This window comes from Anolis carolinensis, unplaced genomic scaffold, assembly GCF_035594765.1.
Source record: "Anolis carolinensis isolate JA03-04 unplaced genomic scaffold, rAnoCar3.1.pri scaffold_13, whole genome shotgun sequence".
Lineage (NCBI taxonomy): Eukaryota > Metazoa > Chordata > Lepidosauria > Squamata > Dactyloidae > Anolis > Anolis carolinensis.
Genome location: NW_026943824.1, coordinates 1,748,938 through 1,776,049, shown reverse-complemented (window position 1 = coordinate 1,776,049; position 27,112 = coordinate 1,748,938). Strand labels below are relative to the sequence as shown.

Genomic DNA, 27,112 nt, shown 5'->3' with positions numbered 1-27,112 from the left:
ATTATTATTATTATCTTTATTTATATCCCTGGGAACTCAAGGTGACCAACATCTATCTACACTAAATAGTTTTAAAAGTGCAGTATTAAAGTTTTAAAAAATAAATAATAACAGTATGGGGGAAAACAGAATTAAAATACAGCAAATACTGTATATACAGTAGAGTCTCACTTATCCAAGCTAAATGGGCCAGCAGAAGCTTGGATTAGCAAATATCTTGGATAATAAGGAAGGATTAAGGAAAAGCCTATTACACATCGAATTAGGTTATGATTTCACAAATTAAGCACCAAAACATCATTTTATACAACAAATTTGACAGAAAAAGTAGTTCAATACGCAGTCATGTTATGTTGGAATGACTGTATTTACGAATTTAGCACCAAAATATCACGATATATTGAAAACATTGACTACAAAAATGGCTTGGATTATCCAGAAGCTTGGATAAGCGAGGCTTGGATTAGTGAGACTCTACTGTACTCGAGGATAAGCCTAGTTTTTCAGCCCTTTTTTAGGACTGAAAAAAACCTCCTCGGCTTATATTCAGGTCAGCTTATACTCAAGTATATAGGTATATTTATTATTTTTCTCTATTATTATTGGTATTGTTACATTTATTATTTTACTCTATTAATTATTATTATTACATTTATTATTTTACTCTATTTATTATTGCATTTATTATTTTACTGCATTTATTATGATTATTACATTTATTATTTCTCTCTAGTATTATTAAAAGGACACATAAGCACATTTACATTGAAGAAGATGAAAATAAGGATCTAATCAGAGTTGAACAGGCATATCTTAAATTACAGTTTGATGTAGAGATTCAAAAACATTTAAACTACGGATGCCTCAATTAATGTAATGTAATTAATGTAATTAATTATACTTGAGTCAATGTTTTCCCAATTTTTTGTGATAAAATTAGGTGCTTTGGCTTATTTCAGGCCCGGGCTTATTTCGGGCCCGGGCTGTGGCGCAGGCGGGAGAGCAAGCCAGTGTAATTAACTGCAATGAATCACTCTGACCAGGAGGTCATGAGTTCGAGCCCCGCTCGGAGCCTATGTTTGTCTTGTCTTTGTTCTATGTTAAAAGGCATTGAATGTTTGCCTATATTTGTAATGTGATCCGCCCTGAGTCCCCTTCGGGGTGAGAAAGAAGGGTGGAATATAAATACTGTAAATAAATAATAAATAAATATATTCAGGTTGGCTTATACTCGAGTATATATGGTATATTAAAATGGCGTTGTTTACAACTCATATTAATGGGTAACAGGTTGACCAGGAAGTATATAGAGTGCTGGGCTGTATGGACCTTGAGGCTGATTTTTTTGCGCCTATAATACTTTGCCTAAAAGCCACCGGTTGTGTGTGTATTGTGCAAGCTCACCAAGGCGCATAGGATGCTGCTATGAAGAAGTAGATCACCATTCGGTCAAACATGTGCAGGCAATGCTCCACGGTTCTGGAGGAGAGGAGAGGAGAGGGAGAAAGCAAACGCATTGGTGCATCGATAGATAGACAAAGAGATTTGAAGCCGGCCAACAAAGCTGTGTCTGTTTGTACTCTGATGTCCAAGACTTTTTGTTTGAATGTTTTCTGAGCCAAGTGCCTTCAGAAAATTAGATGGGAGGGTGAGAAGCCTAGCTGGAACATTAATTCGAATAGCTAGATTTATCTACTCACATTTGCATGTTTTCGAACTGCTAGGTGGGCAGAAGCTGGGGCTAACAGTGGGTGCTCACTCTGCTCCCCAGATTCAAACCTGTGACCTTTCGGTCCGCAAGTTCAGCAGCTCAGCACTTTAACATGCTGCTCCACCGAGGACTCCTCATATACACATTAGTTAAGGAAAAGGTTTCCCCTGACGTTAAGTCCAGGCACGTCTGATTCTGGGGGTTGGTGCTCATCTCCATTCTAAGCCGAAGAGCCGGCATTGTCCATAGACACCTCCAGGTCATGTGGCTGGCATGACTGCATGGAGCGCTGTTAAATTCCCACCGGAGCAGTACCTATTGATCTACTCACACTCTGGGGGTTGGTGCTCATCTCCATTCTAAGCCGAAGAGCCAGCATTGTCCGTAGACACCTCCAAGGTCATGTGGATGCTGGCATGACTGCATGGAGCGCCGTTACCTTCCCACCGGAGAAGCACCTATTGATCTACTCACACTCTGGGGGTTGGTGCTCATCTACATTCTAAGCCGAAAAGCCGGCGTTGTCCATAGACACCTCCAGGTCACATGGCTGGCATGACTGCATGGAGCGCCATTACCTTCCCACCGGAGAAGTACCTATTGATCTACTCACACTCTGGGGGTTGGTGCTCATCTCCATTCTAAGCCAAAGAGCCGGCGTTGTCCATAGATACCTCCAGGTCATGTGGCTGGCATGACTGCATGGCGCGCCATTACCTTCCCGCCAGAGCAGTACCTATTGATCTACTCACACTCTGGGGGTTGGTGCTCATCTCCATTCTAAGCCAAAGAGCCGGCGTTGTCCATAGACACCTCCAGGTCATGTGGCTATGGGCATGACTGCATGGAGCGCCGTTACCTTCCCACCGGAGCAGTACCTACTGATCTACTCACATTGGCATGTTTTCAAACTGCTAGGTTGGCAGAAGCTAGGGCTAACAGCAGAAGCTCACCCCGCTCCCCAGATTCGAACCGCAAACCTTTTGGTCTGCAAGTTCAGCAGCTCAGCACTTTAACACACTGTGCCACCATATACACATAACTCAGTCATTATTATGTGCCGGATCTGAGAGGTGGCCTATTGCACCATCTGATTCAATTTCAGGTGTATTGTTCTTGACGTAGTTCTTGACGTTCTTGTCATTGCTGATGGGTCCAGCAGCAGAGGAGACTCAGATAAGCTTCTCCCCATGACAGCAGAGTTGACATCACTAGGGTTGGTGCCACCCATGATGCCACCTCCATGGACCTCCTCCCTGGGCAAACTTGGGTCCTTCCTCCAGGTGTTTTGGACTTCAACTCCCACCATTCCTAACAGCCTCGGGCCCTGTCCATGTTTGTATTCGACTCACCGCAAGTGCCTCTTCTTCCAAGAAATGGTGTGAAAGATGGTGGAGACAATGAAGAGCCCCGAGAGGCCGAAGCCGTAGATCCAGGCCGAGATGGCTTCCCATTGGTTGTCAGACAGGACGTAGAGGACGGAGCTGCCCAAGATGCTTGGGATGATCCAAAACTAGAAAAGAATCAATCCAGGACATTATGCTTGCTTTATCTCCCTTGTAACCTCTCCTCCCGTTTTGCTTGTTCCTCACTATTCAAACAGTCGAAGACATGGTTCTCTCAATGTGCATTCGAGTAACCACCTCACAACCTCTGAGGATGCCTGCCATAGATGTGGGCAAAACGTCAGGAGAGAATGCTTCTGGAACATGGCCACACAGCCCGAAAGACACACAACAACACTGGTTTTAGCTCTTTATTTCCTTTCCTATTTACCTTTTCCCAGTTTCCCAGTTGTCTCTCCGACACATGTCCATGCACTTTATTAATAAGCCTTGAAATCGTCTATTTTATATGCCCGGCCCCTTTTTAATCTATAGTGGTTGATGTTTGTATCATTGTCTAATTTTCTTGGTTATTATGTGTTTTTATTGTACACTATGTTTTCATTGCTGATTTTATTTGACCGTTGTATCATTGTGTTGTCGAAGGCTTTCATGGCCGGGATCACAGAGTTGTATGTTTTCCCAGATTAATAGGAAATCTCCAACACCAAGTCCCATAAGCACTTTATTAGAACTAAGATTGTACAGTAGAGTCTCACTTATCCAACATAAAAGGGCCGGCAGAACATTGGATAAGGGAATATGTTGGATAATAAGGAGGGATTAGGGAAAAGCCTAATAAACATCAAATTAGGTTATGATTTTACAAATGAAGCACCAAAACATCATGTTAGACAACAAATTTGGCAGAAAAATTAGTTCAATACGCACTAATGCTACGTAGTAATTACTGTATTTATGAATTTAGCACCAAAATATCACGATATATTGAAAACATTGACTACAAAAATGCGTTGGATAATCCAGAACGTTGGATAAGCGAGTGTTGGATAAGTGAGACTCTACTGTATATCGCACTCTGCACTTGCCCGAGAAGCCTTATATATCACCGGTCACATCAGCACTTTTAATCTTGTACCCATTACTCTGGCCCGGCCCAGTTTTATTGTGTTTTAGCGTATTGTTATTGCTTGTTGTTTATACTGTTTTAATTGTTTTTAATTTGCCTTTTTGTTTTGTATTGTTATATTGTGTGTTGAGGCCTTGGCCTTTGTAAGCCGCATCGAGTCCTTCGGGAGATGCTAGCCGGGTACAAATAAAGTTTAATAATCATAATAATAATAATTTTCCGGGCTGTATGGCCGTGTTCCAGAAATATTCTTTCCTGATGTTTCACCCACATCTTTGGCAGGCATCCTCAGAGGTTGTGAGATATTTGGAGAAACTAAGCAAGGAAGGTTTATATATATCTGTGGAAAGTCCAGGGTGAGAGAAGAATTCTTTGTCAGTTGGAGGCCAGTGTAAATGTGGTAGTTAATCACCTAAATTAGCATTGAATAGCTTCATCTCCTGGCTTCTTCCTGCCTGGGGGCATCCTTTGTTCAGCCAGGAGATGAAGCTATTCAATGCTAATTGACAACTGACAAAGAGTTCTTCTCTCACTCTGGACTTTCCACAGATACATATATAAACCTTCCTTGCTGAGTTTCTCCATACCTCACAACCTCTGGGGATGCCTGCCATAGATGTGGGCGAAACGTCAGGAGAGAATACTTCTAGAACATGGCCATACAGCCCGGAAAACATACAACAACCGTGTTGTATCATTGTTTTTAGCTTTAGACATTCGTTGTAACTGTTATATTTTGTTTTTGTTCAGGGCTTGGCCCCATGTTAGCCACCCCGAGCCCCTTCGGGGAGATGGGGGCGGGATAGAAAAATAAAGTATTATTATTATTATTATTATTATTATTATTATTATTATTATTATTATTATTTTATTATGATGACACAGCAAACAAGATAGATATGCTGGATTTCGTATCACAAAATCACAAGCTGAACCCTTCCCAAGTGTCTAGGAGTGTGTGATGTATTTTCGGATGATGCGTGCAGATCTCAGTCGGGTGGCCTTTTGCAGTTGGCAGATCGTAATTTTGTCAATGTTGTTGTTGTTGTTATTATTATTATTATTATTATTATTATTATTTTATGATGATACAGCAAACAAGATAGACATGCTGGATTTCGTATCACAAAATCACAAGCTGAACCCTTCCCAAGTGTCTAGGACTGTGTGATGTATTTTCGGATGATGCGTACAGATCCCAGTCGGGTGGCCTTTTGCAGTTGGCAGATCGTAATTTTGTCAATGTTGTTGTTGTTGTTGTTATTATTATTATTATTATTATTATGGTTCCTCACTTTAACCCCAACCAATGCAATAACTCCTTTACGTTCTGGACTAGGACTGGGGTCCCACCCAACCCAACTTGAAAACCCAGCTCCCATGTCAACATGAACGTGGGCACCCCACTCACAGCATGCGTGGCACAGTTGGCGGCGTGTTCATACTCCGTGGGCTGGTACCTCTTGTTGGGTGGCACCCTGTGGTTCATAAACCTGGAGTAAGAGGCAGAAGAGAGGGACAGAAATCAGCCTGGGTCCACCGGCAACGGGGACAAAGTCTGCCAAGGACCGTTGGACTTATTATGCGCCGGGGATTTTTGCAAAAACCAAGGGCTTGGCATGCGATGCTGGGAAAGACACGAGACAAAAGAAGGGAGAGCATTTCAGCACACGGGACCATTCCTGGGAGAGATGCCAACGAAAGGCTTGAGGATGGCTGCTCGCTCCTCCTTTCGTCAAACCGTTATGAGTACAATATTCCGTTCCACGTTCTCCATAAACCAAGATTTCGGCACCGTTTTGTCCTGGTGGTATTCATGCTTTGCAAAGTGTGCACAGATATATGATTTCAATGCAACAGGAGGAGGAAGGTGTTGTTGAAGATGTTGCTGTTATTTCTGGGGTTTGCACCAACTTGGCCTCCAAGCTATATTTATTTATTTACATTATTTATATTCCACCCTTCCTTCTCGCCCCAAAGGGGACTCAGGGAGGATCACATTACACATATAAGGCAAACATTCAATGCCGTATAACATAGAACAGAGACAGAGACAGACACAGAGGCAATTTAAACCTTATCCAGCTTCCTGAGGGTATGTTTGATTCCGGCCATAGGGGAAGCAGCTGCTTCATCATCCACTGCGACGGCACTTCCATCATCCACTGCGACGGCACTTCCTGGGTGATTTTTATGGTGTCATAAATTAGCCTCCCCACATATAAGTGGTACCTAAATTTCCTACTTGATAGACGCAACTATCTTTCGGGTTGCTTAGGTCAGCAACGAGCAGGGGCTATATTTTATTTTTAATTATTTTTAATTTTAATTTACAACTCCAGTTTAAGCGGCTGAGGGGGAAAAGGAAGGGTCCTGAGGCTGTTAGGAATGGTGTTGGAGTCCAAAACATTTTGACGGCCAAAGTTTGCCCATTCGTGGTCCAGATGCATCCTTGGCTTCAGCCTGAATCCTGAAAGAGCTGTCCATGGTACTGAACCTATTTCAGTGATGGAACTCTTTCAGCACCTTTGGTCATTATGTTACAACTGGAATAGAGATGGAATTCAATAGCTTCCTGAATGGGGTTAAAAGTGGAGCAAATCCAAATAAATACATCAATATTAAATTCAAACTGGTGCCAAATTGCATCCACAAATTGGATCCAATACTCTCAGCCTCAGAAAACCCAATGATAGCGGTATCTTAGAGTCTCCATGATTGGAATCACGCAAGCCCGGCGAAAGGAGACATGCATAGGTTTTTAGGGCGCATTAATGCACATTAATTAATGCGCATTAGTGGCACTCCAATCCGATTCCCGAACCCCGTTCGCCTCTCCGAATCCCGGCCCAAGGGAACGAAGAGACCTTTGGCTCTTTCCCTCGGCCTCTCTCCCCTTTTTGCCCCGCGGATTTGCACATTTCTGCAACAAATACCTTGCAAACAACAGCGCATTATTCTCCTGGAACAGTTGCTAGGCAACCGCCCGGGCCTTTCCTCGGCCCTCCCCAATTTGGGTGCTTTTCATCGGCTGCCGAAGGGGAGAAAATCCTTTCTGAATGTCCTAAGCCGGGCATCAGGGTTTCCACAGAAACACATGTATTTATTTCAAAATAACTGAGAATAATCTATTCTTCAGCCTTGGCTCAGGCTAATGATGGAGGTAATTAAAACGATACCTGCAGAGTTACAAAACAGTCGTGGCAGGAATAGTTTGTCTCATAGAAAGACCCACATATACTAGGGAGTAATATCACTCCACTAGGGTGCATCTGCACTGTGGAATTAATGCAGTTTGACACCACTTTGGCTGCCATGGAATACTGCTGTGGCCTAATGGGAGTTGCAGTTTGACACAGTCTTGAGCCTTCTCTGCCCAAACTGCAGCTCCCAAAATGTCATAGCATCGAGCCTTTGTGATTCAAGTGGTGTCAAACTGCATTAATTCTACAATGTAGGCATACCCTTAGTAGTAGTAGTAATAGTAATAGTAGTACTAGTTGTTGTAAAGAGAGGTGTAGACCAAATAATAATAATAGTAATAATAGTAAAAGGTAGTAATAATAATAATAATAATAATAATAATAATGGTAGTAGTTGTTGTTGTTGTAAGGAGAGGTGTATACCTAATAATAATAGTAGTTGTAGTAGTAGTAGTAGTAATGGTAATAATAATAGTAATTGTAATAGTAGTAGTTGTTATTGTTGTAAGGAGAGGTGTATACCAAAAAAAAAAGTAGTAATAGTAGTAGTAGTTGTTGTTGTAAGGAGAGGTGTATACCTAATAATAGTAGTAGTACTAATGGTAATAATAATAGTAATAATAATAATAGTAGTTGTTGTTGTAAGGAGAGGTGTATACCAAAAAATAATAATAGTAATAATAGTAATAGTAGTAGTTCTTGTAAGGAGAGGTGTATACCTAATAATAATAATAGTAGCAGTAGTAGTAGTAATGGTAATAATAATAGTAATCGTAATAGTAGTAGTAGTTGTTGTTGTTGTAAGGAGAGGTGTATACCAAAAAATAATAATAGTAATAGTAGTAGTCGTTGTTGTTGTAAGGAGAGGTGTATACCTAATAATAATAATAGTAGTAATGGTAATAATAGTAATAGTAAAAGTAGTAGCAGTAATAGTAATAGTTGCTGCTGTTGTAAGGAGAGGTTTATACCAAATAGTAGTAGTAGCAGAAGTAATAATAATAATAGTAATAGTAATAGTAGTAGTTGTTGTTGTTGTAAGGAGAGGTGTATACCTAATAATAGTAGTAGTAGTGGTGGTGGTAATATTAATAGTAATAGTAACAGTAGTAGTAGTAGTAGTTGCTGCTGTTGTAAGGAGAGGTGTATACCAAATAATAGTAGTAGTAGTGGTGGTGGTAATATTAATAGTAATAGTAACAGTAGTAGTAGTAGTTGCTGCTGTTGTAAGGAGAGGTGTATACCAAATAATAGTAGTAGTAGTAATAATAATAATAATAATTGTGTTGTTGTAAGGTGTGGTGTATGCCAAATAGTAATTATAATAGTAATAATAATAGTTATTGTTGTTGTGGTTGTGGTTGCATCATACGTAATAACATCACTGATTTGGGCCCTAAGAAGTCAGCAATTGGATGGCCATTTGTCGGGAGGGCTTGGATTGGGTCTTCCTGCAATTCAGAACGGGGTCAGATTGGATGACCCTTGGGTCCTCTTCCAACTCTAGGATTCTCTATGCTGATTTTGCTTGCGATATAGTTTGGAACAGAACTGATTGAATAAGATGATATAGTTATAACTAAACCAAAAGGAAATTCTGTGTTATCCCCAGCGTCTGACCACAGCCGAAGAAGCCGGAGCCGCTGAGAGAAATGTTGGCCACCTGATCCTTTGCCAGAGAGATCTCCAAGACTTGAGCCAGGATTAACATGCGCAGGTTGTTCGCAGCTGTGAAAGGGCTTTCCGCAATCCGGTCCCTGGCTCCTTTTTCTCCAGCGAGAGAGAAAGTTTTGAAAGAGAGATCCCAGGCTCTCGGCTCCCTGGGCTCGGAAACAAAGAGCGATTTGTCCCGCGAAATCAAAGCCGAGCCACATTCCCTTCCTCTGGGTGCGCCAGAAGAAGGGCCCAATGTTCGGGACCAGACCGTCCGCTCGCAATGGGTTTTCTTTCCGAGTTGTTTTGTCTCCTGGCAAAGCCTCACAGGGCCATGGCAGTCTACCTGCTTGGCGTGAGCAAGGGCCCCAAGTCAGATCTTTGACATCTTTTTAGGAGGAGCGAGGAAAATCTAGCACCAAATCTGCCTATAGTTATCAATTAATCCTCTGCCTACCTATCTATCAACCATCTATCTATTATCAATCTATCATCTATCTATCATCTCTATCTATCATCAAATAGAGATGATAGATAGAGACGACAGATAGATGAATGATACATACATACATAGATAGATAGAGCGGAATATAAATGGAATATAAATAGGGCGGAATATCCATCCATCCATCCATCGATCATCTCCTTCTATCTCTATCATTTATATATCTAAATCTATACTATCTATTAAACGTCTCTATTATTTATTTATTTTATTTACAGCATTTATATTCCGCCCTATTTATATTCCATTTAGATAGATAGATAGATAGATAGATAGATAGATAGATAGATAGATAGATAGATGATAGATAGGTAGGTAAAGGACAGACTGATAATAGATAGATGATTGATAGGTGATAGATGAATTATACATACATAGATAGATAGAGCGGAATATAAATGGAATATAAATAGGGCGGAATATAAATGCTGTAAATAAAATAAATAAATAATAGAGACGTTTAATAGATAGTATAGATTTAGATATATAAATGATAGAGATAGAAGGAGATGATCGATGGATGGATGGATAGATAGATAGATAGATAGATAGATAGATAGATAGGTAGGTAAAGGACAGACTGATAATAGATAGATGATTGATAGGTGATAGATGAAAGAGAGAGTGATCAATGACAGACATAGATAAATAGAGATGATAGATAGAGACGACAGATAGATGAATGATACATACATAGATAGATAGAGCGGAATATAAATGGAATATAAATAGGGCGGAATATAAATGCTGTAAATAAAATAAATAAATAATAGAGACGTTTAATAGATAGTATAGATTTAGATATATAAATGATAGAGATAGAAGGAGATGATCGATGGATGGATGGATGGATAGATAGATAGATAGATAGATAGATAGATAGATAGATAGATAGATAGATAAAGGACAGACTGATAATAGATAGATGATTGATAGGTGATAGATGAAAGAGAGTGATTGATGACAGACATAGATAAATAGAGATGATAGATAGAGACGATAGATAGATGAATGATACATACATAGATAGATAGAGACGATTAATAGATAGTATATATTTCGATATAGAGAGATATGATCAATGGATGGATGGATAGATAGATAATAAATAATAGATAAATAGATGGATGATAGATAGGTAGAGGTCAGACTGATGATAGATAGATGATTGATAGGTGACAGATGAAAGAAAGAGTGATAGATGATGGATATTATCTAGATAGACAGATATAGATGTTCATGTCGATGACAGACATAGATAAATAGAGATGATAGATAGATAGAGATGATTAATAGATAGTATATATTTCGATATATAAATGATATAGAGATGATTGATGGATGGATGGATAGATAGATGATAGATTGATAATAGATAGATATGACTATCATCAACCTGAACATCTATACCTGTCTATCTAGATATCCATAATCTATCAATCTCTCTTTCATTTATCACCTATCAATCATCTATCTATCTATCATCAGTCTGTCTGCTACCTATCTATCATCCATCTATCTATCATCAATCTATCAGATTGGGTTTCTTGCTTGGCCATGAAAACCCATGGATTTCATAAGTGTCCCATCTATGCAATGTTGGAGGGTATGAATTGCTTTTGAATCGGTCCGATATAGGCTCTGAAATCCGTTCCAGTCGTTATTATTATTATTATTATTATTATTATTATTATTATTATCCTCTTTCAATCCTTCAATGGGATTAAGGGAATGCATGTCTCGAAGAGAGAGATTACAACCTGAGGCTTTGCTCCAAAACGACTTATAAGCCCAGTGTAGAGGGAAACAAGGCCAATTGGGCCCAAGGCTGCGCTTTTTCACACTTTGGGGGATTACAAACAAGACAAACACTACCGCCAGCCGCAATAACAACAGCTTTCGGGCAGGAAGATCACCAATGCGGCAAGGAGAAATGAACCATGGAGGTGGGACCTGGATATTTCAGGCTTTCGTCGACGACGACGGATGAAGTTGTCAGGGAAACAGCAGTCGAACCTGGAAAGACGGTGCTGCGAAAAGGCACTCGGAGGATGCGGCGCGGAAAGGGCTTGGCGTAGGCTCCAAACACAACCTATATCCGGCCTTTGGAAGCGGTTTGCAAATGCCGAGACTTCGCAGACGCTGACATGCTTGGCGTGAAGATCATTCCAGATCCAATTCTTGGCATCTCAAGGCAGGGTTAAGAAAAACCCTCTCTGAAACCCTAGAAAGAGTGAGCTACCATCTGTCGGGGGTGCTTTGATCAGGCTAGATGGCACATGTGGTCTCTTCCAACTTTATTTATTTTATCTATTTATTTACAGTATTTATATTCCGCCCTTCTTTCTCACCGCAAAGGGGACTCAGGGCGGATCACAATGTACATATACATGATAAACATACAGACAGAGACACAGAAGCAATTTAACATTTTCCAGCTTCCGGCTTCATGAGGTTGTGCTCGATTCCGGCCACAGGGGGAGCTGCTGCTTCATCATATACTGTGACACCAAGTCCTTGATGGAATACTTCCTCATTATTCCCCATGCTGCTGGACATTTTATGAGCTTTTGGCCCATTCTAGGATACGAGTTGGGATACCGCCGATTTCTGGGCCTGAATATATTGCACAAGATTTCTCTAGCCTAAAATGATACATTTTAATATATTGGGTTTATGGTTCCCATCCCCTTGATCAGGTCATGTAAGTGTTATTTATTGCTATAATTGTATTATTTTACTTTGCTTAATAATGTGTTATTATGTTGTTATGTAATGTTTGTGTTGTTTTTATGATTGGAAACCGCCCTGAGTCCCATCCGGGAGATAGGGCGGTATATAAATAAAGTTTTATTATTTTATTATTTTATTGATATAACCCGATCTATTTGTTGGATTAATGTGAAGTTGAATATAGACTGGCTCTGACCTTTTGCCCAGTGCTACTGGCCCTGTTGTAATAGTCACACAATGTTTTACTGTTTTAATTGTGTATGATATTGGTTTTTAAATGTGTTTTTACCATTGTTGGTTTTTACTATATTTTGTATTATATGTTGCATTAATCTCGCCATTATGTAAGACCGCTCTGGGTCACCCTGCGGGAGAAGAGCGGTATATAAATTAAATAAATTATTGCTGCGTTTTAACTTTGTCTTATTAATGGTTTGATTTTAATCGTATGTTTTAATATTTCGTTTGTGCGTTTTCGGTATTTGATGTTTTTGTATGTATACTTGTTTTGCATTTGTAAGCCGCCCTGAGTCCCTGCGGGGAGATAGAGGCGGGATACAAGAATAAAATTATTATTATTATTATAAATAAATAAATAACTTAAATTAGCCTCCCCACATAAAGCGGTACCTAAATTTCCTACTCCGACAGATGCAACTGTCTTTCGGGTTGCTTAGGTAAACAACGAGCTAGGCTATTTAATGACCGGGTGCTCAATCCAACCCGTGTTAGTATCAAACTCATTGATTAGGAATTGTGGAAGTCCAAAACACCTAAGGGCCGAAGTTTGCCCATGCCTGGTGTAGATGTACTATGAGCAAGGATAGTTAGTAACATAATGTAAATAATGCAAAAATTTGTTTTGCATCAGGCCTACAGGTTATCCTTTGCGATCTCCTCTCAACTCGAAGCCTGGATTCCTTTATCCTTTTGACCTGTAATCTTATAATGCTTGCACTATGAAAGATCCGGTAATAGGATTGTTTTCCACCCTCCAGGCTGTTTCCCAATAGGAAATTATGTAAACCATCAAGTAATGCTTGTTAACACAGGCAGTTGTGACACGCAGACGAAAATGGGTCAAAACTGCCCATTCATACTATCCGTTTTGTCCCATTGTGGACAAAGAAGGGCTTCAGAGGTTTTTAAAGCAGAAGCTGGATGTCCATCAACACTGCTTCACAATACTGAAATGTTGCATTGAAATGCTTTTAATACAAGCTGCATTGAGTCTCTTAGTGGAGAGAAAAAGTGGGGTAGAAATAAACGTAAACATAGCAATAATAATAATAATAATAATAATAATAACTGGGGTCTGCACACATCATCCGAAAATACATCACACAGTCCTAGACACTTGGGAAGTGTTCGACTTGTGGTTTTATGATACAAAAGCCAGCATATCTATTGTGTTTGCTGTGTCATAATAAAATAATAATAATAAACAATAGAGCTGGTCCAGCTTCTAGGAATCCTAAGATACAGGGGCCGGGCTGTGGCACAGGCTGGTTAGCAGCCAGCTACAATAAATCACTCTGACCAAGAGGTCATGAGTTCGAGGCCAGCCCATGTCGGGGTGAGCACCCGACAATTAAAAATGAAATATAGCCCCTGCTCGTTGCTGACCTAATCAACATTTATCAAGTAGGAAATTTAGGTACCACTTATATGTGGGGAGGCTAATTTACGACACCATAAAAATCACCCAGCCACCGCTGGAATGAGGAAGTTGCCATCGCAGTGGATGATGAAGCAGCTGCTCCCCTGTGACTGGAATCAAGCATACCCTCTGGAAACTGGAAGCTGGAGAAGGTTTAAATTACCTCTGTGTCTGTCTCTGTCTCTGTTCTATGTTATATGGCATTGAATGTTTGCCTTATATGTGTACAATGTGAGAAAAAAGGGAGGAATATAAATACGGCCGATAAATAAATAAATAAATAAATAAATCCGAATGTACCGAAACTCATTCTAATGTTCCTGTTGAAAACTAAGACGGAGGAAATTTCCATCCAAAGTAGCTAATGAACTAATTCCATCGTTGCCCATTTATGGGGTCCTGCCAAAACACCTACACACACTCTGCAACATATGTGCTGTACCCTGATTCTGAACAGCCCGGTGCCTCGTGCCAAAGGCATTTGCATCCCGGCTCCTACGCTCCCATCTGGAGCTCCAGGTTTCCGGAGATTGGATCAACGTGGAGCTCCCATCCTTCCTCAATATTCCGGAAAAACAACAACAACTCGCTAATTAATCGAAGGTTTCATCCACACAAGAAAGTAGAGGTCCATTTTGCTTGTCCTCGAGGAACTCGAAAAAGCTCTCCAAGCTGATGAAGCCTTTCCCGCCATGGGTTCAACCAGGCCTGGGCAAACTTCGGCCCTCCGGGTGTTTTGGACTTCAACTCCCATCATTCCTAACAGCCTCAGGCCCTTTCCTTTGCTCTGGCCTTTCATTTCTTAGTGAAAAATTTGTTACTACTACGACAGTCACGAAATTTCATTACTATTTCGTTATAGTAATTGCACAGTTGTGAAAACTTCATGGGCTCCTTTATTCCTAATTTCTAAACCTATTGCAGTGAAACTTCTGTTCTCTTGGCTTTACCAAAGTTGCTTAATGCTTATCCTGAAAATTAAACTAACCTTGGGAGGCATTAAAATGTTACAAAATTATCAGTGAGTGTTTTAATTCTTAAATCCTCCCCACCTTTCCTTCATGTTTCTAATATCGATTCGTAGGCACAAATCTGACGAATTTAATACGAAATACGAACTAAACACGAAATTTTGCACACCTCTAGTATATACAGTAGAGTCTCACTTATCCAACATAAACGGGCTGGCAGAACGTTGGATAAGCGAATATGTTGGATAATAAGGAAAGGTTAAGGAGAAGCCTATTAAACACCAAATTAGGTTACAATTTTACAAATTAAGCATCAAATCATCATGTTATACAACAAATTTGACAGAAAATGTAGTTCATTATGCAGTAATGCTACGTAGTAATTACTGTACAGTAGAGTCTCACTTATCCAAGCTAAACGGGCCAGCAGAAGCTTGGATAAGCTAATATCTTGGATAATAAGGAGGGATTAAGGAAAAGCCTATTAAACATCAAATTAGGTTATGATTTTACAAATTTGACAGAAAATGTAGTTCAATACGCAGTAATGTTATGATGTAATTACTGTTTCTACTAATTTAGCACCAAAATATCACGATGTATTGAAAACATTGACTACAAAAATGGCTTGGATAATCCAAAGGCTTGGATAAGCGAGGCTTGGATAAGTGAGACTCTACTGTATTTACGAATTTAGCATCAAAATATCACGATGTATTGAAAACACAGACTATAAAAATGCGTTGGATAATCCAGAACGTTGGATAAGCGAGACTCTACTGTATTCCAAAACATTTAACCTACTGATGCCTCAATTCATGTAATTATATTGGTATCTATTTTTATTTCTGAAATTTCCCACCCTCAGCTTATACTGGAGTCAATGTTTTCCCAGTTTTTTTGTGGTAAAAGTAGATGCCTCGGCTTATATTTGGGTCAGCTTATACTCGAGTATATACAGTATATATATATATATACACACACACACACACTCATGTACTACCTTGGATCTCCATGGAAACACTATTTGAAGCTCTCAATCCAAAGTGTGAGACAGAATTTAAAAAACCAGCTGGTGCAATGAGCATAAGGTGTCTATATTATTTAATCTTTACATGACCTGTACGAAGGTTTATTGAGGATTCTGGACGAATGGATTTTTATCATGGACATGCTTAAAATTTTATATAATGTGATTTTATTTTGCAATGGTGCCTGTTTTATATGAATGGTTGTTTTGTAGATTGTTTTATATGAATTGTTTTTGGGCATTGAATTTTCGCCTATTTATTGTAAGCCGCTTTGAGTCCTCTCGGGGAGAAAGGCGGGGTAAAAGTGATGTAAATCTATATATATATAAAAGGGTAATGAAATTTCGGCCTAGGACAAAACAACAAAACTGCACATCCCAGAAACACTAAACTTGGCAGCACAACCCCTCATCCATGCCTCTACGTTCATACAACAAAAAGAAAAGAAAAATAAAGTCCTAATTAGAGGGAGAGGAATAATTGTTTTTATTCCATTTGCTGCCACTTAGAAGGCTAAGTTCCGCCCACTTGGTCTCCTAGCAACCCACTCAGCCCAGGGGACAGGCAGAGTTAGGCCTCACTTAGGCCTCTTCCACACTGCCTAGAAAATACAGATTATCTGATTTTAACTGGATTATATGGCAGTGTAGTCTCAAGGCCCTTCCACGCAGCTATATAACCCATTTATAATGGACTTAATGTCAGGGGAAAAGCTTTACCCTTTACCTTAACTACCACCAATTCCTCAATACTTTATTTCCCAGACCACCAGACTATGCCACAGCAACGCGTGGCCGGGCACAGCTAGTAAATACATAAACAAATAATCTTCCATTGCAATCGATACATGTTTTGCTTTGTCTCCTTCCCTTCTTAAAAACATTGTTTTAGCTTAAACTGGTCAATCCAGTAGCCACTTGAAGATCAAATTGCCACTTCCTTGTAAGGGAAAGGTCTTTTTCCGTCTGGATTGCTCAAGCCTTCCAACCTGTTTTTTTTTAAATAGTTTTTATTGTGCTTTTATCTATAATTACAGTGAAAGCGAGGAAAACAGTTGTGTGTAGAAAGTGGGGTGAAAGTAGAGACCAGAGACCAAGAAGCCAAAGAAGATAAAACCAGGAGAGAAAAGATAAATAAATAATAAACTTTAAAAAAAATAGGTGTGAAAAGAAAAGAAAAAATTAAAAAAAGAAAAGAAAAAATAAGGATAATAAAAAGAGAAGAAGAAAAAAGAGAAAAAAGAAAGACAAATTTGGATAACTTCCCATTGACCTCTTGAGGGTTTCAAAATCTTGTAGTCTGTTTTCATCTCTGGTATTAACAGTCTTATAGTTTTGGTGTATATCACATATCAAATAAGTCTATTGTTAATGTTGTATAGACTTTCCTTTGGCGTTCTGCATTGTTACTTTCTTTTCCCAATATGTGGTTTGTCTTTTATGTCTTAATCACTATTTTGTCAGATGATGGTATATTCCAATGTCTTTTGATTTTCTATTTGATTGCTGACAATAATTTATGTGGCTCAGAGATCAAAAGGGGATGATATAGGGACCAGTTGTGCTATATGACTCAGGTTCTGTTGTATATTATACTGTGGTTACAATTAATATCTTATCTTGCTTATGATGGAGGTTGTTGCCTTGTCCTTTTTCCTCCTAACTTCTCTCCTTGCTGCTTGTCCTAAACTGACCGCCTCCTTCTTGTCAATCTGTCTTCTCTGATAGTTCTTCTTCTGTATTCTGATTAATCTGTTTCTTTTTCCGTTTCTCTTTTTGTTGGGCCAGTTGTTTTCCCTTCTGCAGGGGTTTGTTTTCTACAGCTCTGTCGCTCCGTAGCACTGTGATTCTATGTTCACCTTCCAACCTGTTGACTTGCACAGTTGTCAACCATTGGCTCGAGAGCGCTTTCCGTGACCCACTTGAACCTGTGCGAGTGTAAGTGGCCGAAATGTGTTGACTCACACGTTGTCGGGCTTCTCGGACGGGCGCAAAACAAAGGTAACGCACACCTCCAAGGTGGCAAAGATGACAAGGAAGAGGCAGCTGGAAAAACGACTAAGTGGGAGAGGTAAAATAACGGCCGGGAAACCCGATCGCTCCCGCGGCCGGCGTGTCACCGACACCGCTCTCTTCCATTTACGTCATGGGCGAATTTGGGGCCCTGGAGCAGGAGGTAATCCATAATCCCCAAAGAGAGGAATGTGAGTCACGGCTCAGCATCACTCCGCTACGAGCGGCTTGGAAAAGGCACACTGCTGAGGAAGCTTGTTCAGTGTGTCATGTTCGTTTGCGTTCTCCCACTGCTGCTCTTCTCTGCCTCATTTCCTGCCTTTCTTCTTCCTTCTTGACTTCAACGGCATGTAGAACCTATCGTTCCTGAGATGACCTGTTGTTGATGCGGAAGGACAACTCCGCCAGAGGAAAACAGGAGTTCTTGTATTGAAAAGTGGCCAAAAACCAAGGAGAAACGGATACAGAACACACTCAAATTTGTTTTCAAACTGTTAGGTTGGAAGAAGCTGGGGCTAACAGCGGGAGCTCACTCCGCTCCCCGGATTCAAACCAGCAAGTTCAGTAGCTCAGTGGTTTAAAAACATGGTTGTTCCAGAGCTTAAATGAAAGAGTTCCAGAGTGTAAATGAAAGGCCCAATACAACTGTTATTAGAATACTTCTTTCTGTTTTAAAAGCATATGGCACTTTATCACTGCTACTTACAGTAGAGTCTCACTTATCCAACATAAACGGGCTGGCAGAACATTGGATAAGCGAATGTGTTGGATAATAAGGAGAGATTAAGAAAAAGCCTATTAAACATCAAAATAGGTTATGATTTTACAAATTAAGCACCAAAACATCATGTTATACAACAAATTTGACAGAAAAAGTAGTTCATTAGACATTAATACTATGTAGCAATTACTGTATTTATGAATTTAGCACCAAAATATCACGATGTTTTGAAAACATTGACTACAAATATGCGTTGGATAATCCAGAACGTTGGATAAGTGAGTGTTGGATAAGTGGGACTCTACTGTATTTCCATGATACAGCACTTTATGAAACCTATCCCCACTGGTTTGCTTTTAATTACTCTGATTTTATCTGCTTGGATTTTAATGTATCTGTCCATTATTTTATTTTGTGTATTGTTGGAATGTTTTAAGTTTATGTCAAATATGTTGCTGTTGTTTCAGGCTTGTCCCTGTTTATGAGCCGCCTCGAGTCCCTTCGGGGAGATGGGGCGGGATATAAAAATAAAGTTGTTTATTATTATTATTATTATTATTATTATTATTATTATTATTATTATTATTTATTAACCCGCTGCACCACTGGCGTCAATTAAAAGGTAGCCAAATCTTATTTATTGGCTTGGTTAGTATGGTATCTTGGCTGCAAAGGAGAGGAAATTGTGGTATATTTTCTGCCTCTTGTGCCATGTTTTGGCTTCTGAGCTTCTTCTCGAATGGTGGGCTGCCATTTGTTGCTCAGGCAGCAACATGTAATGAGTAAAATAGAGCATGGGTACATTGGATCTAAAAACGCGACCCGACCAGGTTTCCTGCCTGCATCTGGATCTGTTTCTTATAACACTTTCTAGGAAGGCATTGCTCAATGGATTCCAACCAGGTCACCAGGTTCGGTGCCGAAGTTGGGCCAAAGGCGTACAAATTGCTCAGGACTAGAATTACAGGCCAAGCTGGTTGTGATCGGATCTTTAAAGATCTGATCTTTAAAGGAGGTTTCCATGGTAGTAAACACATTCCTGGAATGGGATTCAGCACCTTGGAGAGCTCCCCGTGAATAGTTCTACAAGAGTTCTGCACTATGGGATTAATGCAGTTCAATGGCACTTTGACTCCCATGGCTTAGTGGTATGAAATAATGGGAGTTGTAGTTCTCTTTGGCAGAGAAGGGTAAAGACCTTGTGAAATTACAACTCCTACGAACCCATGGCATTGAGCCATGACAGTTAAAGTAGTGTCCAACTCAGTTAATTCTACAGTGTAGATCAGACATGGGCTAACTTGGGCCCTCCAGGTGTTTTGGACTTCAACTCCCACCATTCCTAACAACCTAGCAGTCTTAAGATGCATCTAAACCAGGCATGGGCTAACTTGGGCCCTCCAGGTGTTTTGGACTTCAACTCCCACCATTCCTAACAACCTAGCAGTCTTAAGATGCATCTAAACCAGGCATGGGCTAACTTGGGCCCTCCAGGTGTTTTGGACTTCAATTCCCACCATTCCTAACAACTTAAGAGTTTTAAGATGCATCTAAACCAGGCATGGGCTAACTTGGGCCCTCCAAGTGTTTTGGACTTCAACTCCCACCATTCCTAACAACCTAACAGTCTTAAGATGCATCTAAGCCAGGCATGGGCTAACTTGGGCCCTCCAGGTGTTTTGGACTTCAACTCCCACCATTCCTAACAGCCTAAGAGTCTTAAGATGCATCTAAACCAGGCATGGGCTAACTTGGGCCCTCCAAGTGTTTTGGACTTCAACTCCCACCATTCCTAACAACATAACAGTCTTAAGATGCATCTAAGCCAGGCATGGGCTAACTTGGGCCCTCCAGGTGTTTTGGACTTCAACTCCCACCATTCCTAACAACCTAACAGTCTTAAGATGCATCTAAGCCAGGCATGGGCTAACTTGGGCCCTCCAGGTGTTTTGGACTTCAACTCCCACCATTCCCAACAGCCTAAGAGTAGGCTGTTAGGTAGGCTGTTAGGAATGGTGGGAGTTGGAATCCAAAACACCTGGAGGGCCCAAGTTTGCCCATGCCTGCATTAGACTCATTAAACCGTACTGTCAGAATTTGCTGCTCTTAATGTTTAACATCCGGGGATTGTAAACAAATCTAGATTCTGCCACACATAATGTCCAAGCTCCTCGGTGATTCGGATTCCCCTTCTGCTTCAATCCAGCTCCCGGAATTTTCTCCTCTCTCTTTACTTCCAGGAAAAAATAAAATAAAACAGGCAGGAGGGAAAGAGGACCGGAGGGAGAGATTATATTACTCAGACGCCACAAGGAAGCAATGAGATCAGCGGGTAAGAAAACCGGAGTTGATGTTGCTCCACTTTTTGGAATCAAAAAATCCTAGAGTTGGAAGAGACTTCATGGGTCATCCTGTCCAACCCCATTCTGCCAAGAAGCAGGAAAATCACATTCAAAGCTCTCTCGATAGATGGCCATCCGGTCTCTGCTAAATAGCCTCCAAAGAAGGAGCCTCCACCACACTCCGCGGCAGAGAGTTCCACTGCTGAACAGCTCTCACGGTGAGGAAGTTCTTTCTCATGTTCTCCCCTTTCCTGGCTCTGTTCTTAGTATATAATGCCTACTTCAAAGCACCCCTGACAGATGGCCATCTCTGCTTCAAAGCCTCCAAAGAAGGAGCCTCCACCACACTCCGCAGCAGAGAGTTCCACTGCTGAACAGCTCTCACGGTGAGGAAGTTCTTCCTCATGTTCTCCCCTTTCCTGGCTCTGTTCTTAGTATATAATGCCTACTTCAAAGCACCCCTGACAGATGGCCATCTCTGCTTCAAAGCCTCCAAAGAAGGAGCCTCCACCACACTCCGCGGCAGAGAGTTCCACTGCTGAACAGCTCTCACGGTGAGGAAGTTCTTCCTCATGTTCTCCCCTTTCCTGGCTCTGTAGTTTTTTTCTCAGTACATAATGCCAGCTATTCTGTAGACATGAGGACATCCAGAGAAGGCCAAGTTCTTCCTACATGTACAACAAGTGGTGTGGACATCTCCAGCAAACTTCTGAGAACATGCTTTTGAATAAAGCCAGCTTTGGGTGGCTTTGGAAGGAGTTGAAAAGACACTTTTAGATGAAACCAGGAACCAGCCATCATCTATATATATAAAAGGGTAATGAAATTTCGGCCTAGGACAAAACAACAAAACGACACATCCCAGAAACACTAAACTTGGCAACACAACCCCTCATCCATGCCTCTACGTTCATACAACAAAAAGAAAAGAAAAATAAAGTCCTAATTAGAGGGAAAAAAATAATTGTTTTTATCCAATTGCTGCCAATTAAAAGGCTAACCTCCACTCACTTGGCCTCCCAGCAACCCAATCAGCCCAGGGGACAGGCAGAGTTAGGCCTCACTTAGGTCTCTTCCACACTGCCTATAAAATACAGATTATCAGATTTGAACTGGATTATATGGCAGTGTAGACTCAAGGTCCTTCCACACAGCTATATAACCCATTTATAATCTTATATTATCTGCTTTGAACTGGATTATCTTGACTCCACACTGCCATATAATCCACTTCAGTGTGCAGTCGGACACAACTGGACAATGTCTGGGGAAAACCTTTACCCTTGACCTTAACTACCACCAATTCCTCAATACTTTATTTCCCATACCACTATACTTCGCCACAGCAACGTAAAATCTAGCCATACTAGCCACAGCTAGTAAAATCATAAAATCATAGAATCCTAGAGTTGGAAGAGACTTCATGGATCATCCAGTTCATTCTGCCAAGAAGCAGGGAAATCGCATTCAAAGCACCCCGATAGATAATAATAATAATAATAGTAATAATAACAATAATAGTATTTTATTTTTCTATCCCGCCACCATCTCCCCGAAGGGACTCAGGGCGGCTAACATGGGGTGAGGCCCAAAACAAAACAGAATAAAGCAATGACAACGAATATCAAAACAAAACAGTAGTAACGTAAATCAAATCAAATAAATTTAAAAACACATAAAATCAGGAACAAATGAGTAATAATACAGCATAGATAGTCATCCAGCCTCTGCTTAAGAGCCTCCAAAGAAGGAGCCTCCACCTCACTCTGAGGCAGAGAGTTCCACTGCTTAACAGGTCTCACAGTTAGGAAGTTCTTCACGTTCAGGTGGAATCTCCTTTCATGTAGATTGAGGCCATTGTTCTGTCCTAGGCCCGGGCTGTGGCGCAGGCTGGAGAGCAAGCCAGCTGCAGCCAGCTGCAATGAATCACTCTGACCAGGAGGTCATGAGTTCGAGGCCCGCTCGGAGCCTATGTTTGTCTTGTCTTTGTTCTATGTTAAAAGGCATTCAATGTTTGCCTATATGTGTATGTGATCCGCCCTGAGTCCCCTTCGGGGTGAGAAAGAAGGGCGGAATAGAAATGCTGTAAATAAATATTAAATAAATGAAGAGAGAGCATATCTTACTTACCTGGCGTATCTGGTCTTCTGAAAGTCCAGGAAGCTGGAGATGAACATGTTGGTGGTTCCATTAGAATCCAGGTTGGGTGGTTGAGATGGAGAGAAAAGAAGGGGAAGAGGAGGAGGAAGAAGAAAAAGAGGGAATGGGAGGAGGAGGAGAAGGGAAAGGATGAAGAAGGAAGAGAAAAAGGAAGAGGGAACGAGAGAAGGAGGCGGAGGAGGAAAGCGATGATAAAAAGGGAAGAGGAAGAAGAAGAGGAGAAAGAAGAAGAAGCAGAAGAGATGGGAGAAGGAGGAGGAGAAATGAAGGAAGAGAAAGAGGAGATGGAGAAGAAAAGGAATGGGAGGAGATGGAGGAGAAGAGAAATGATGAAGAAGGAAGAGGAAGAAGAAGAGAAAGAAGAAGAAGCAGAGGGAACGGGAGAAGGAGAAATGAAGAAGGAAGAGAAAAAGGAGGAAGAAGGGGAAGAAGAAGAATGGGAGAAGGAGGAGGAGAAGGGAAATGATGAAGAAGAATGAAGAGAAAAAGGAAGAGGGAATGAGAGAAGGAGGTGGAGGAGGAAAGCGATGATAAAAAGGGAAGAGGAAAAGAAGAGGAGGAGAAAGAAGAAGAAGCAGAAGGGAATGGGAGGAGGAGGAGAAGAAAAGCGACGATAAAGAAAGAAGAAGAAGAGAAAGAAGAAGAAGAAGAGGGAATGGGAGAAGGAGAAATGAAGAAGAAAGGAGAGGGACTGAGAGGAGAAGGATGTGGAGGAGAAGGAAAGCGATGATAAAGAAGGAAGAGGAAGAAGAAGAGGAGAAAGAAGAAGAAGAAGCAGAGGGAATGGGAGGAGGAGGAGAAGGAAGAGAAATGATGAAGAAGAAGGAAGAAGAGGAAACGGGAGGAGGAGGAAAACGATGATGAAGAAGGAACACAAAGAGGAAGAAGAAGGAAGAGAAGGAACCAATGATAAAGAAGAGAGGAGAGGAAGGAAGGGAGGAAGGAGGAAAACGATGATGGAGAAGGAACAAGAAGAGGAAGAAGAAGGAAGAGAAGGAACCAATGATGATGAAGAGGGAAGAGGAAGGAGGAGAAGGAGGAAAACGATGATGGAGAAGGAATACAAAGAGGAAGAAGAAGAGGAAGGAGGAGGTGGGAAAATTGAGACTAAAGAGAAGGAAGAGGGAAGTGTGGGGAGGAGTTCAGGCTGGAAGCAAAGTCTCGGGACTGGTGGCGAGTCTTACAAAAGCAGGATCCTTGTGTCCGTTCTCCCGTTGCCTTCTTCTTCTGGAGAGTGGCTTCTCTCTCTCTCTCTCTCTCTCTCTCTCTCTCTTCGCCTGTGCCTCCCCCTCCCCTCGTTCTCTCTCTCTTGGAAAGCGGAGTGACTCCGCTTCCCGTGCTCTTTTTCTCTCTCTCTTTGGAGCATTCCTTCTGGAGTGGGGATTCCCTCCGGAGAGGTCGCAAAGGTGTGAGTGGAGGAAGAGGGGGAGAAAAGAGGGAGGAGTGGGCCACTCACTGAGTGGAGTGGCTGCTTCCTGGGGCCAAAGGCATCCGGGCCAATCGCCTGTTGGATCAGAGAGAGACACAGAGAGAGAGAGAGAGACACAAATAGCAACACACAACACACCGAGCCCGGCGCGCACACTCCGGCACACGCCGCCCACCACAAAATCTCTCTCTCTCTCTGCATCTCGCGTGGGAACCTTTCTCTCTCTCTCTTACACACTCCCTGCCACACCACATCCAAATGTATTCAATGCTTAGACCATAGGTCTTTCACATGCCAGACACACAAACCCGTACATAAAAGCCAGACTATTAAATCTATATATATAAAAGAGTGATGGCATCACGGCGACCCACAAAACAACAAAACTACAGGCCCCCCAACCTCGAAATTTGACCACACAACCCAACATCCACGGCTCTAGGTTGATACAACAAAAAGAAAAGAAAAATAAAGTCCTAATTAGAGAGAGAGAGGAATAATTGCTTTTATCCAATTGCTGCCAGTTAGAAGGCTAAGCTCCTCCAACTTGGTCTCCTAGCAACCCAATAAAAAATAATAAAAAACACTAAAAAAATAATTAAAAACACTAAAAAATTCATACAATAAAATACCATAATAACAAAAAATAACTAAAAATTATACAAGAAAATAATAAAATATAATAAATAAAAATATAACTTACAATAAGATTAATTAAAAAATACAAATAACGTCAAATAAAAATTACACGACAATTTTTAACCAATACTACCACCACTTTGCCACAGCAACGCGTGGCCGGGCACAGCTAGTACAATATAAAACATGCCATTAAAACCCTATATAAATCACTAGCTTTGCCCCACCACGTGTTGCTGTGGCTTATGACAATCCTTTGTTGGCCAGGTGGAGTAGCAGTGAATAGCCTTGCAGTCTCAAAGCCTGGCCGTTTTCTGGAGTAGCTGGAGCTTTTTGTTGTATGAACGTAGAGGCATGGATGAGGGGTTGTGCTGCCAAGTTTAGTGTTTCTGGGATGTGTAGTTTTGTTGTTTTGTCCTAGGCCAAAATTTCATTACCCTTTTATATAAATAAATTAAAACATTAAAATGCTGCAAATATCAATGTCAGGATATGCCCTTCTAATATTACATATTTCATGAATTAGCATGAACGCAGCGTTTTGGCGACGATGCGCAGCTGCTGGATAGGGACACGGGCTGGTTGAGGACGCAAGCGGCAGAGTTTTGTGGGGAAGGAGTTGCCAAGCTCATTCATCGCCATGATAAGTGCTTAGATTTGAATGGTGACTATGCTGAGAAGTGATATTTCAACTGCATATGGTAAATGTTTTCTCCTATACTTTGTTCATTTTAAATTCCAAAACGTAATCTACTTTCTGGATAAACCTCATAATAGATAAAGTTAAATGTTTCCCCCTGACATTAAGTCCAGTCGTGTCTGACTCTGGGGGTTGGTGCTCATCTCCATTTCTAAGCCGAAGAGCCGGCGTTGTCCGTAGACGTCTCCAAGGTCATGTAGCCATGGCCATGACTGCATGCGGTAACTATTCATCTACTCATATTTACATGTTTCCAAACTGCTAGGTTGGCAGAAGCTGGGACTAATAGCAGGCGCTCACTCCATTCCCCGGATTCAAACCACCAACCTTTCGGTCAGCAAGTTCAGCAGCTCAGCGGCTGAACCTGCTGCACCACTGAGGGCTCCTTAATAATAATAATAATAGTTGAGCAATTTAAAGAGCTTGCGGATAGTGAGATTCGGACCACGGATAGCTAAACTCAATGCACAGATTCAGAGATCTGGATATTATTATTATTATTATTATTATTACAGTAGAGTCTCGCTTATCCAACGTAAACGGGCCGGCAGAACGTTGGATAAGCGAATATGTTGGATAATAAGGAGAGATTAAGGAAAAGCCTATTAAACATCAAATTAGGTTATGATTTTACAAATTAAGCACCAAAACATCATGTTAAACAACAAATTTGACAGAAAAAGTAGTTCGATATGCAGTAATGCAATGTAGTAATTACTGTATTTATGAATTTAGCACCAAAATATCACGATATACAGTAGAGTCTCACTTATCCAACCCTCGCTTATCCAACGTTCTGGATTATCCAACACATTTTTTAGTCAATGTTTTCAATATATTGTGATATTTTGGTGCTAAATTCGTAAATACAGTAATTTCTACATAGCATTACTGCGTATTGAATTACTTTTTCTGTTAAATTTGTTGTATAACATGATGTTTTGGTGCTTAATTTGTAAAATAACAACCTAATTTGATGTTTAATAGGCTATTCCTTAATCCCTCCTTATTATCCAACATATTCGCTTATCCAACGTTCTGCCGGCCCGTTTATGTTGGATAAGTGAGACTCTACTATATTGAAAACATTGACTACAAAAATGCGTTGGATAATCCAGAACGTTGGATAAGCGAGACTCTACTGTATTTGAAACACAACAAGATGAG

At 40.8% G+C, this 27,112-nt stretch overlaps 1 protein-coding gene and 1 long non-coding RNA gene across 3 annotated transcripts in view; one reads left to right on the top strand and one right to left on the bottom strand.

Annotated features, from left to right (window-relative positions):
• Positions 1 to 23,281, bottom strand: part of mmd2 (monocyte to macrophage differentiation associated 2) — a 37,553-nt gene extending 14,272 nt beyond the window's left edge. For both annotated transcript variants that reach the window (XM_062964538.1, XM_062964537.1), the window contains exons 1-4: positions 23,148 to 23,281; positions 5,598 to 5,679; positions 3,064 to 3,224; positions 1,405 to 1,479 (exon numbers count right to left, since the gene is read on the bottom strand). In XM_062964538.1, the coding sequence (XP_062820608.1) occupies positions 1,405 to 1,479; positions 3,064 to 3,224; positions 5,598 to 5,679; positions 23,148 to 23,194 (365 nt within the window). In that variant the 5' untranslated portion in view covers positions 23,195 to 23,281. The remainder of the gene's footprint in view (positions 1 to 1,404; positions 1,480 to 3,063; positions 3,225 to 5,597; positions 5,680 to 23,147) is intronic.
• LOC134294214 (uncharacterized) lies at positions 11,327 to 19,224 on the top strand. Its single transcript, XR_010001185.1, has 2 exons — positions 11,327 to 11,780; positions 11,872 to 19,224. It is a non-coding gene; the product is annotated as an uncharacterized LOC134294214 (long non-coding RNA).
• Positions 23,282 to 27,112: the final 3,831 nt, after the last annotated feature.